General features: G+C 36.4%; 1 protein-coding gene across 1 annotated transcript; it reads left to right on the forward strand.

Annotated features, from left to right (window-relative positions):
- The first annotated feature begins 6,527 nt into the window (after positions 1–6,527).
- Positions 6,528–11,879, forward strand: LOC140233728 (ileal sodium/bile acid cotransporter-like). The gene is made up of 4 exons (XM_072313828.1): positions 6,528–6,722; positions 8,093–8,292; positions 10,297–10,501; positions 11,361–11,879. Exons 1-4 carry the CDS (start codon positions 6,528–6,530, stop codon positions 11,877–11,879), a joined length of 1,119 nt encoding a protein of 372 aa, XP_072169929.1.
- The last annotated feature ends 633 nt before the right edge of the window (positions 11,880–12,512 follow it).

Raw genomic sequence — 12,512 nt, forward strand, 5'->3', positions numbered from 1 at the left:
CACTGTGCATACAGTAATCACCTGACATTTCAGTCACGCTTCAATGAGCATGTGGGGCTGGAAAACCCGTTTTACCCTATATAATAAAAAAAGTATTCATTGTTTTTTATGTTTTAATTGTAATGTTGGGAAATTACTCTGATTTCAATGAAAAAAATAACATTTCAGATGAGCAAAGTGTGCGGGTCAAAACCATTTTTCGTGGCTGAAATTCCCATAAGATTTACCTTTGTTTTGTTTATGAAGACGTATTCAGCGGTGTTAAGGGATAGAGCCTAAAAAGTGAGTGAAGATGCTACCCAATCTGTGTTCTATTGCCATAATGATCGCATAATAGTCAACCAACATTTTAAGCAACTGTCATTACCATCACAGTCATCAACACCACATGAACAACAAAGGCCACTATCTCACCAAATTCAATATCTGTCTCCAGACTCTCAGTGCATATTTGCAGCACGGGAGGATATTGAGGTTTAACAAAAGTGAAATTTGGTACCATGTCAATGACCAATTGCATTTATTTTTCCTTCTTGAGTTAATGCATGACTTCATGACGTCACAAAAACGTCAAGAACTTAATGCCAAAATCGGTATTCAGTACCGAGGACAAAGGCCCGAGATTTAATTTGCATAATTTCTCATCTCTGCCCCCAACAAGGGAATGTCATCAAACTAAAGGCAGACCAATTTCCCAGGAATACTTCAATATTTAATCAAAGGTAGCCATGGATAATAAGGGGGGTTCCCGGTCCCAGGTACCCTTTAACGTGTAAAATTTTGAAGGAATGCCAAGGATCACTGGGATATTTATATCGGTCCTAAAACACAATAATGAAATGTTTTTCAGTTGATTTTAAATGCAGAACACCTGCTGGATGATTTCAATAAGATAAATCATTGTTTCATAATGTGGTCATTCAACCGTAAAATAAACCACATTGCGTGCATAAACCATTGTTAGCTTTCAAAAACATAAATTCCTCCTCTTCACATGAACTTACCATGGGGATTATGGCCAAACTGCCAATTTTTCATTATGTAGGGTACAAAAAGGGTTTCCAGCCTCACATGCTTATTGAAGCGTGACTGAAATGTCAGGTGATCACTGATATGCGTGTGGGTATAATAAAATATAAAAAAGCATCATACAGTTGATATTAGTGCGCAAATTATCGCAATTCTTACTGCACAATTTAAATTGTTATTTTTCTTTGTTTTTAATGTGCTCATTCAACCGTGAAATTATGTGAATTGTGTGTAAAAACTGTTCAACACACGAATTCAATCTCAATTGACAGAAATTTCCACGAGAAACATGTCAAATCGACCATTTTGGTAATTTTCACCCCGTGTTCACTCAACCGTGAAATTTTGTGCACAAGTCACATGGTACGATAAGAAGCAAATAAATTATACGTTGCATGCCTTTTTATCCTGGAAAATTGAAATTTGTTCCCATATCACCAAATCAAAGTTGCAAAATTGGGCTTGTGAACTTCAAAAATGCTCACTCAAGCGTGACCAAGTGATATCCACTGAATTTCACATGAAAGGTAGCCGAGAAATACAGCTACATAATCATGAATTCAGATTTCCTCAAAGGTTCCTGATTCATAAATTACAGAGGTTTGTTTTAGGGGGAACTTACTTTTTGTTTAGTGTTTATATACATGCATGTATATACCCACATACATGTATATATACATATATATATATATATATATATATATATATAATATTATATGAGCGTGCAAGCTTAAAGGGATCGTATAGTTTTGGTTGAGACCTAATTTCAGGTTTCTAATTTTGTGTGTGTGAGATAATGAGAAACCTCTTATGAAATATGAAAAAGCATGTAATTCTATGACGAATTCAACGTTTATTTGGTGAAAATTGGTTTTAAAATGGCTGAGATATCCCCCCCCCCCAAAAAAAAAGAAATTCTAAGAAAGTTTGGGACCCATTCTTGATTATTATCGCTTTGTTTTACTTTGTTTTTGGATGTTTCAATTTTTCCAAACCCGATTTTCATCAAATAAACTTTGAATTCCTCTTAAAATGGTGTGCTCTGTACTATAATCATAAGAATTTTCTTGGTATCTTGCAAAAATTTAAAAGCCCAATTTTCATCTCCACCAATACTGTACCATCCCTTTAACCACTCTAATCAACGACGTGAAGCTCTCGGAGAGTTGAATAGAACGGTATAAACTTTCACCGAATGTATTATTCGAACCGTCACAAGAATGATAAAATATTCGATATTTGTTTAAACAACACACGATGTATGGGCCTGATCTAGACCAAAATAGATCTAACGTTCAACCTATAATAGGAGGGGGACTTACAGTTAGGCCAAATCTAGATCTTGATCTAGGTCTTGCTGGTAGCGCAAACGGGTGCGCGTATGCATCAATGCTTTACGATAAACAAGTTCAGTGCGTCCTATATGATCTATTACACGGCTGGCTCTTCTTGATTTACCGTTCAATAGACGTCTATTGCACTGCCGATAAGAGTGAGCGTGGAATAGCTGATTCTTGTGAATGTCACGTGACTCGCATTCATCCAGTCAGATGGCAAGCATCTATCCATGTGTTGTATAAATATTATTGTCGCGGTATGTATACATCATGCACTCAATATTAATTATTTTGTGTGCATTGCATGGTGTGCAGTGTTTGTATGAACTACATTTATTCACACGTGACTGCCAGCCCTGTGACCCCTTATCATCCAATTTGATGTTAAATACTTAGGCCCACATAGCCACACACGCACATAAAGACTCGTTGCCAACCTCTAGCAGCCAAAACCAATGACGATCATTGACAACCAACTGGAGACCGGAATTTCTAGATTTTGTCGACTATTACTGTGGTAAGCAAAAGTTTTCGATGCAACCTCTAAACATTCTTGCAGAATCAACAACGTTCTCGAACGCTGACAAAGATTTACGGCTTTCAAAAAAGACACCTTTTGACGCCCTTTCACAACAATCTGCCGACCAATGATTTCAGAGGTTGTAGAACCGGTCTTTGCTCATGCGTGACGTGGACCGTACACGAAACAAGTTCATTTCATTTACAGCTGAAGCAGTGCATTCTACACAGGGTTAAAGAATCATATCTTTTCTGTGCAACTTCTTGAGGTGAGACATATCTTACGTCATCTATTTATAAACTATCTATTTATCTATCTTATCTAACTATCTATTTACAAAATTAGCAAACTATCAAAACAAGAGGTACCTTTATACATATACCAGTAACCCAATAATGGTAAATAACGATCTACAGAAACCTTTTCAAGGTGTCCAGTAGCCGCATGATAGGATAGGGTTAATGTTCATGATCACAGAAATTTACCAGGTAAAACATTTCTGAGGCGTGAAATATAGCAATATCTATTCAGATTGCAACACTTTCAACCAAAGTCCCTATTACGCGAAGACAGCAGGGAAAGTCCTCCGCATGTCCTTGTGGTTTATGTCATACATTTTTATTTTCACTGAATTAGATAACATTTTATCTTTTTATCTTTGTCGCCGTACATTTCGTTGTAAATGTTTTGAAATAGCGCAGAATGTGTACCACTGCTTCTACTGGTGTACCCTGTGTCTGATGTACCGTTAACACCAGGAAGGAAAAGGGCTCACAAAAATAGATGGTCTTGAAAGTGACACAGCGAGGAACAAAAACCCATAGCTGTTTAGTCATCTCTTTTCCTGAATTCACTAGCAAATTTACATGGGGTCGTAGGCCTACTGGCTGATGAAAAGCTGTCGGATGCTATGCTACGACCTGTATCCTTGTATTAAAGGAGCTTATGAAGAGTTTGTTCGCAAAAACCGATAAGTCCATATTTGCCAAATGGAGATATTTGCGATTAAAGGTCAAGAAAAATAAGGAGAATAATAAGAAAATTTTAGCTTCTTTTGACCATAACTTCAAAAATGTACCTTTATATGTAGTGACCAATTTATCATTTAAAAGGTATTATTTTGTACTTTAGGACAGAGACCGTACTTTAAAATCTTCAAAAATGGACTTATCGGTTTTTGCGAATAAACTCTTCTTATATTTACTTTGTCATCTTAAATCGACCCCTCTGAAATGTAATCTTACAGGGATGGATATTTTGGTTGAGATGGGGAACTCAGATTTTGACTCATTGTGAGATAATTACAAACCACCTAGGAAATATCAAAGACCACACGATTTGAAAGAAAAATTCTAAAAGACGAATTCTAAGAAAAAATTAATTCAAAGTTTTGTTTTTTTTTTTGCCGAAAATTGGTTTTGAAATGGAAATCAAAAAGCAAAGAAAAACAAAGTGATCCTATAAAAAGATAGGTCTCAGCTTCTATTAGGACCCTTTTGTTTTTTGATATCTCAGTTATTTCAAAATCAATTTCCATAAAATAAACTTTCGATTTCCATGAAAATTGTATGCTCTTAAATCTTAGGTGAGAGATTTATCATGTTTTTTGAAAAAAAAAAATGTATGTGATAAACTTTATAATTTTTTCATCATCATAAAATTTCGAATCAAAATCAATATGGTTTTACAAAAGAATAATTCTACAAATTTAGTTTTGGTGCAGCTATCGTGGCAAAATTAAAATCGCTAAATATATTCCATATACAAAATGTGTATATTCATTTTAAATATTGTTTAAAACATTTGAATAATTACCTTTAGTTTCGTTCAAATTGTATAATACCGTTTGTTTTTATTCTACTCGCAATTTGCTTGACTTTCGTTTTGTAAACATCGAGTTATTAATTGCAAAAAAAATCCATACGACATAATGTGCCAGACTTTTGCAACGCACTTCCAGATTATGTTAGCCATTTTATTTTATTTATTTTTTAAGGCTAGATTGGGGTATATTTTACTATCAGACAGTGTAATCTTTGAACAGCATTTTTTTTTTAATGAACAGGCTCTCTGTTATGTTTTGTAAATTGTATTCAAACTCCTGCAATTGAATATACGCAATGTTTTTGTTCCCACCGTTTCATTCTATCACCAACAATTTCATCATCACCCCAGTCACTATCGTCTTCTTAATCATCCTCATCATCTTTTATCATCACCTTGTCATCATCAGAACCATAATTTAACATATCTTTGCTAGTATTTATGAAGTAGAATACAAGACCTAATGCATTATACACGTTCATGCAGGTTTCTTTCCCCACTCTGCTGTTCATACCCACCGTAGCTGCTATGACGTAGAAACTACATCAGATTTTTCCTCGAACCAAGGCTCCCTCAGGAATTCTACAATGTTTGAATTCGGGAACTATTATGAAGAGTTTGTTCGCAAAAACCGATAAGTCCATATTTGCCAAATGGAGATATTTGCGACTAAAGGTCAAGAAAAATAAAAAGAATAATAAGAAAATGTTTGCTTCTCTTGATCATAACTTCAAAAAATGTACCTTTATATGTAGTGACCAATATAATGTGTATCATTTTGTACTTTATGACAGACACCGTACTTCAAAATCTTCAAAAATGGACTTATCGGTTTTTGCGAACAAACTCTTCTACTGTGTTTTCAAATTTGGTGAGATACATGAAATTCGACCTAATTTCCTTGTGGAATTGATCATCAATGATTATTGCATGATTCGCATGTCCACCATGTAATGGTCAGGATATTTTTGGTGAAAATGTTGATTTACAACATGTTCTTGCAATATGATGAAAGTTGATTATCACTAATGCTGTTTTTGCAATATACTATTCTTTGCCGATTTGTATTGTTTTGATTTGATTTGATTTGTGTTGTTGTCGTTTTAGTTTTAGTTGTTGTTATTTGTGTTAGTTGTGTGTGTGTGTGTGTGTGTATGTATGTGTGTGTATGTGTGTGTGTAATTGATTCCATTTTGATAATTATTCGCATTTGGATGACGAAGGTATATACTAGTCTGCTAGTAAACCATCACTGTGGAGACTGTGTCACAATTTTGTTATGTTATATGAATCCATTTCACAACCCTAAGGGCGTTTTATGAGTTCCCGCCTGGAGACCCCCACTTTTTTTTTTCTTTTCTTTCATACTCCTTTCCTTACTATGCCTTCAATTCCTTTAATTCCATCTCCCATACGGAGAGATGTTTTATTATGATACCATTTGTATCGTTCTGCTTATATCGTTCCCCATTCAATGCGGCGTTTTATGAGAAGCATTAATTCTAATATGTCGGCGTCATTATTTTAGGCGGAATGTAAGTTTTATGAAGAAAGTAATCATGAATAATTATCATAACTAATTTTCATTTGAGCAGTTCGTAATAATCATGATAACGCAGACTGATTAATTCTCATGAATATTAATTTGACTGATGTACGGGACCCTTGTAGAAAATAATGAGAATTGATGTTATTATCTTCAGCACCTTGAACTACATGTACTCTTATATCTTTAGGCAAAGGGTGCTTAGGATATCACCATTGTTGCCGCCTATTTCCTCCGACGCAAAATGGATTTTGGAAGGTATGCAACGGGCATGACTGAGATCGTGATCACCGAGTCGACTGTGCCGTCTACAACAAATATCACTGGCAATCGCACCACCACTATGAGCCCTCCAAATGTTGGGGTGAATCTGACCTTGGTTTCACAAATCTTGGCCACCACTGGTTTGGTACTGCTGATGCTGTCCATGGGTGTGACCATCAATTTCAAGGATATTAAAGAAACCGTTTGTCAAGATATATTATTTATTTATTTTGTTCTTTTTGATATGATTATATATATATATATATATATATATATATATATATATATATATATACATATATATGTATTTGTATATAATACATTAAACGCTATTTTCAGCCATGAGAGGAAATGCGGAATAAGATTGTCTGGGGGAATGTTGATGAAATGCATAAAAATGTTCCAAAAAAAATGTAAATATTGCCCTTTTTGAAAAATTATGCATTGATGTGGGCTTAAGGCAGAATTGAACTTAAAAGAGCAAAAAATGCATCTTATATCACTAGATTCTATATTTTAATGAAAAAAATACAATTCTTTTTTTTAGAAAAGGCAGATATACGTAAATTCCCCCGTGACCCCTTACTATCTATGCGCATGCAATATATATATCCAATTTTTTTCTTGCATCCCTGCCAATCTCCCGTAATTTTTGTATTGATGGTACAGTCCTCAATCTATACACACTGTGCCCTACTGTGGAGTAGTCCTAAGGCCCCAGATCATTGATAAGGCTTTGAAAAACATTGTCAAAACCTAATATAAATGTCCTTCAGCGCATTTCTGGAGCCTCTTTTGAGTTTTTTCAGCTGACGCCGGCCATGTATTATATATATGAATAACACACAGATGTGTATGTATATTTATGATTAGGACAGATTTGTAAAGAGAAAACTAATGAAATTTTGAAAGTAAAGCAGTAAATCCACATACTATCTTGTTGGACTTGAAATATACATAAAAAGAGGGCAAATTCGGTATCTTCTCTTTCGGATGTTATAGAGAACTGTGTTTCACTTACGAATTGTATGACTTTTAGAAGATAACGTTGGCAACTGCATTTTATGGTCCAAAAAAGACCTGTAGACCTGTATTAGCCAAATAAAATCAAACTAAGTGCAATGATGTTGTACCTGGAAGCCTAACGTGAAGGAGGCTGGCTCGTTTTTATTCTGTTTTCATTATCACATCTTGAAGCATTCCTTCTTCCCTTTGATAGAGAGCTTTGGATTTTCGCGACGGTGACGTTCAGAGGGGAAAAAAGCGGCTCTGAGCAAGCGCAAAGTCGCTGATCAAAACCGATGTAGGCCTATTTATATCTCGCGTCGTCTGAGTTTTCATTACACGTTCTGGTCTATTTTTACGTCCGCTCAATTCACGACGCAGAGAGCTATTTAATGTGCTGATCCTATGGGGGCATCACTTCATCTTTTAAAAGTTACGTCCTAGCTTACTTTGCAACACGACGCAGGGGAGAGAGGAGAATGGCCAACGTCATTGTCGTCTCCAGCTTGATTCCGCATCGCAAATCTTACGCTACCTAATATCTTACTCGCCGATGTTATTTCACAGTTTCGTCATCCTGCCGGATTTTTTATCGGCATGGCGTCACAGTTTGTACTGCTGCCTCTCATCGGGTTCTGCCTCGGCCTGGCCTTGAAACTTGAATCAGCCGGAGCCATATCGGTCCTCATACTTGCATGCTGTCCTGGTGGAACCCTCTCTAATGATTTTTTTTTTACATATTGGACTGATGGGGACGTATGTCTGAGGTAAAATTACTCTCTGAAAGATACTCTTTTTTTGTGTGTTTAATCTTACCTTAACAGTCTCAGTCTTTTATCATTGTAAGGAGTTGATTTAAATTTAATTTAAATACCCTCCAGTGTGGGAGGAAATGAATTTGAATATGAATTTAGCCGGGTTGATGGCATCCCCCATGCAGGTGTTTGACAGCTATTGTTCCACAGCATAGTTAAGTTTGCAGCAGCCAGCGTATGTATAGGCAGGCTCACAAGAAGTGAAGCTGCCACACCCTGTCTTGTCACCAGACAGATCAGACGCTGCAGAGCCTTGTCTAGCAGTGATGCCACAACTGGGGTGTCTAAGGCCCAACTGTAAGTTTCACTTTGTTTTACTTATAATTCTGCAGTGTGGATAACGGTTTGAGTTGCCCAGATATTAATTGATATTGTATTTAAAGTTATATTCCTGGAGGTAAGTCGTTTCCCGTGTTTATTGATACCAGGACAGTTTAGAAGCCCTTCCTTACTGTTTGCAGTTGTGATATCACTGATATGAATATAGTTTAATTCAATGCAAGAAAGTTGATAAAGGCTTTTTTGCTTTCTATTCGAGTTGATATGAGGAGGACCGAAGATAATAAAATAAGGTTAAAGAGTAATTTTGATAACGGAAGTTTGAAGTATAGTGCGGAATTATGTCCCCGCGTAGTGAATTGTAATGATTATGATGTAGATTTAATTGTCTGCTGTATATTTTGAGATTAGGGTACATTTGAGAGGCCCTTGTGATATTTCTGTATTTGTTATTTAAATGCCTAAAATAGGCTGTTTGAATGTATAACATAATGCTCTTATTATGTTTTGAGTTGGTGATAGTAACAAGATGAACTTAAGATGTTATTGAAGTTGATATTGTAAGACAGTTGTCCCGTGAGATGTTGTTTGTAATGTTTTCCAGACGGCTGTTAAGGGTATAGTGGAGCTTCGTCCACATAAGCTCACACAATCACCGGGTCGAGACTCCACAGGTGTCTCCTGTTTGCCAGGATTTCCCTCGCCGAGTTCGAGACACACCCCCTCCACAGTAACGCCGGTTACACGGGGCTGGATCCGTCGCCTTCGCTGAACCGCGGTCGGCCGGTCGAAGGACGTCGTTGTCGCCCCGACATACTCTCCTAGCGCTCCGCGTTCGCCGTCTCCAAGGACACAAAGATGTCGTCATATATATGGAGAACGCCGACTCGCGAAGCAAAATCAGTATAATAACATTCCCCATTAATTGATAAACCAGAACCACAAGTTTGCATTGAACTGAACTCTGAACGCTGACCGACATTATGGTCAGGGATATGATTTGTTGTGGCAAGCTACATGCCCACGCCGTCTCATAATTATATCAATATTGTGAGAAGTGTTATAGTACTTGGTTACTCAGTTTATAAGTCGGAAGACTAATATTGAGAGTCATTAGTTTTGGAGTTAGGAGGTTGTTAGTATTTGACGCATGGAATAACAGTTATTTAATCAGCGTGACCTGTTTAAGTTCTGAGCTCAGAAGATTACTATATTGTATGACCGGATATATGATTTGAAGGCGTGATTCCGCCTTAATAAATGCACACATAATTTCAACGGTACTTTATCTCTTCATGTATTTCATTTCGGGTGATCAAACTGCCTCATCTAGATCAATAAGCTAGTTCACGTGTAACACACTGTGACAATCATTATAGCTTTCAGTTTACAAGTTTATCAACACTTTCCTTACAGATTCTTTTTTTTTTTCGTCTGAAAGAAAATTAACGAAAATGATTTCAACGATAGAAGCAGTGTCATTTTAAGAAATCTTTTAAAACAAAAATGAATATGAAGGAGTATGATAATCTCTCCTGATTTTTTGAAGAAGGGATGGGCAGGAAGGAGAAGTATCAAGGACTCTCAGATAAAAACCACAAATAGTGTCTTTGAATTTCTGCGCACACACAAGCGCATTCGGTTTTTTTTTTTCTCTTTCTCATCTAATCGTACCAGTGTTACCACGACAACAGTTTCCACGGCCGTCGCTATAGGGATGATGCCCCTGAATCTCTTTATATACTCCCGGGTGTGGACCAGTGAGTCAGCTGTTATTCCTTACCTGAACGTGTTTACAACGCTCATCACTATTCTGATCCCAGTTTGTTTTGGAATGTTCTTGCGCTGGTGGAAGAAGGCATGGACGACTTGGATTACACGTGTGAGTTGATTGGTCCAATCTTCGTTTGCAGATATGAGATTGTAAGATCCACATGCTTACTAATAAATATAATTTGCGTCCCACATGGATTTGATTTGGTTGCATTCTCAAGTATCACGATTTTCATGCATTGTTACTGTATCATTCCTTTTGCAAAAATAAAGATCTGACTTCTGTAGTCATTACAAATATGATATTGCAGTTTTACAAGGTAAAGTCATGAGATGTACACGCACATGTAGTTATTGTTTATCCTTATAGTCATAAAGATATACTTGTACTGCTTCTGTAGAAAGACATAATTCATGAGATAACAGAGCTATCCTATATGTAGTTCAAACTGTGTTGTAAAGAGAATCAATACTTTCGTGATTAGTGGTGTTGTATTTGAAATTATAGATTTCAAGTTTTTCTTGAACGAGTCAGCTTTTGTTTTGGGTGTTTTGTTTTGTTTTGTTTTGGGTTTTTTTTTTTCTGTTGCGTGGTTTTCTCGTTTCTTAGTAAAATTATCTGAACAGCAGATTTACAAATATACAAATAATCATGTATTATATGAAGAGTTTTTTCGCAAAAAAACCGATAAGTCCATATTTGCCAAATGGAGATATTTGCGATTAAAGGTCAAGAAAAATAAAGAGAATAATATTAAGAAAACTTTTGCTCCTGTTGACCATAGCTTCAAAAAAGTTATATTATGTAGTGACTAATATTATATCATTTAAAAGGTATTATTTTCTCCTTTATTACAGAGACCGTACTTCAAAATCTTCAAAAATGGACTTATCGGTTTTTGCAAACAAAATCTTCATATATATATATATATATATATATATATATATAATCACACTTACGCCATCAGATCTGCTTGATTTTAGCGGTCATTATATCGAGTACAACGGTTGCCATCGGCATAGTTCTGAATCCGTATTTCTACAAAGCTGGATGGGGACTGTGGCTGTGTTCCATCCTTCTTCCAGCCCTGGGCTTCGCCATAGGCTACGGGCTCGCCCTCTTGCTCCAACAGCCTCACGCCAAGTGCCGTGCTATCGCCTTCGAGACCGGCTCGCAGAACGTGGGACTTGCCTATACATTGACCCTGCTCTCTTTCGCCGATTCGCCACTCTTCCTGGATATGCTCTTCTATCCAATTCTCTACACAGTTGCCCTCCATGTTGAGCCTCTTATACTGGTCGGATTATACAGGTGTGCGGCACACAATACTTTTATGCGGGAAGGAAACGGAGAGAATACTGAAGACAACGTTGAAATAGTAAGAGTTGATTTCAAGGGATTACAGGCCGATGGTACTGAAATGAAGAACAATATTAGTGACTCAGTTTACAATCAAAAGGTAGAAACGGAGGTCGGAACTATGTGAGATTAACAATGAGAAAAAACAGCATATACCTCAGCATGTGTACGTGTAATATTCAATCATAATAACGTCGAAATAATGGTATTGGATAACTGGTTCGTCTTAGAGTTTGTGTGTATGATTTAAAAAAAAAAAACACTTCCTCGTTTATTATCTACGTTGCACTCCCTAGTTTAATCGTTGAACAGGTTCCAATAAGATCCAACCATCTTTTAATCAAAGTCAAGAAAGTATTCATAATTTCTTGAAGTCTTTTTTTCCCTTTGCCTTGGTAGCTTTTGTCCATTAAACGGTTAGTTAGATATATGAAGAGTTTGATCATTGCTAACCTTGAATTAATTTCATATTAACCATGAAATTACAAACAGGTAAATTATGTTCGGCGGTTCCATGTCATCTCGTTTACAGAGTTACCTTCATTTCCTTTTGTATGTCGGTTTTCACAATTTCATTCAGAGTCAAACGGTTACAACCATCGTGTACTTTCAGTTTGACTGAGTTCTTGTTCATGTTGATTTCCGCAAGACTGAGGATCAGTGGAAAGACTATCAACAGCATCGAGAGAAATCAATCATATTAATGTACCCTGAAGTATTCTCTGATATGTTATAATTTTGGAAATTTATGACAGGAACA

This window comes from Diadema setosum, chromosome 10 (assembly GCF_964275005.1).
Source record: "Diadema setosum chromosome 10, eeDiaSeto1, whole genome shotgun sequence".
Taxonomy (NCBI): domain Eukaryota; kingdom Metazoa; phylum Echinodermata; class Echinoidea; order Diadematoida; family Diadematidae; genus Diadema; species Diadema setosum.

Bases quoted from the DNA above. Each gene is read 5' to 3' on its own strand.
- LOC140233728 (XM_072313828.1), top strand. From the start codon at position 6,528: ATGACTGAGATCGTGATCACCGAGTCGACTGTGCCGTCTACAACAAAT. The intron at 6,723-8,092 runs GTTTGTCAAGAT...GTTATTTCACAG, and splicing joins TCAAGGATATTAAAGAAACC to TTTCGTCATCCTGCCGGATT. The intron at 10,502-11,360 runs GTGAGTTGATTG...TTACGCCATCAG, and splicing joins GGACGACTTGGATTACACGT to ATCTGCTTGATTTTAGCGGT.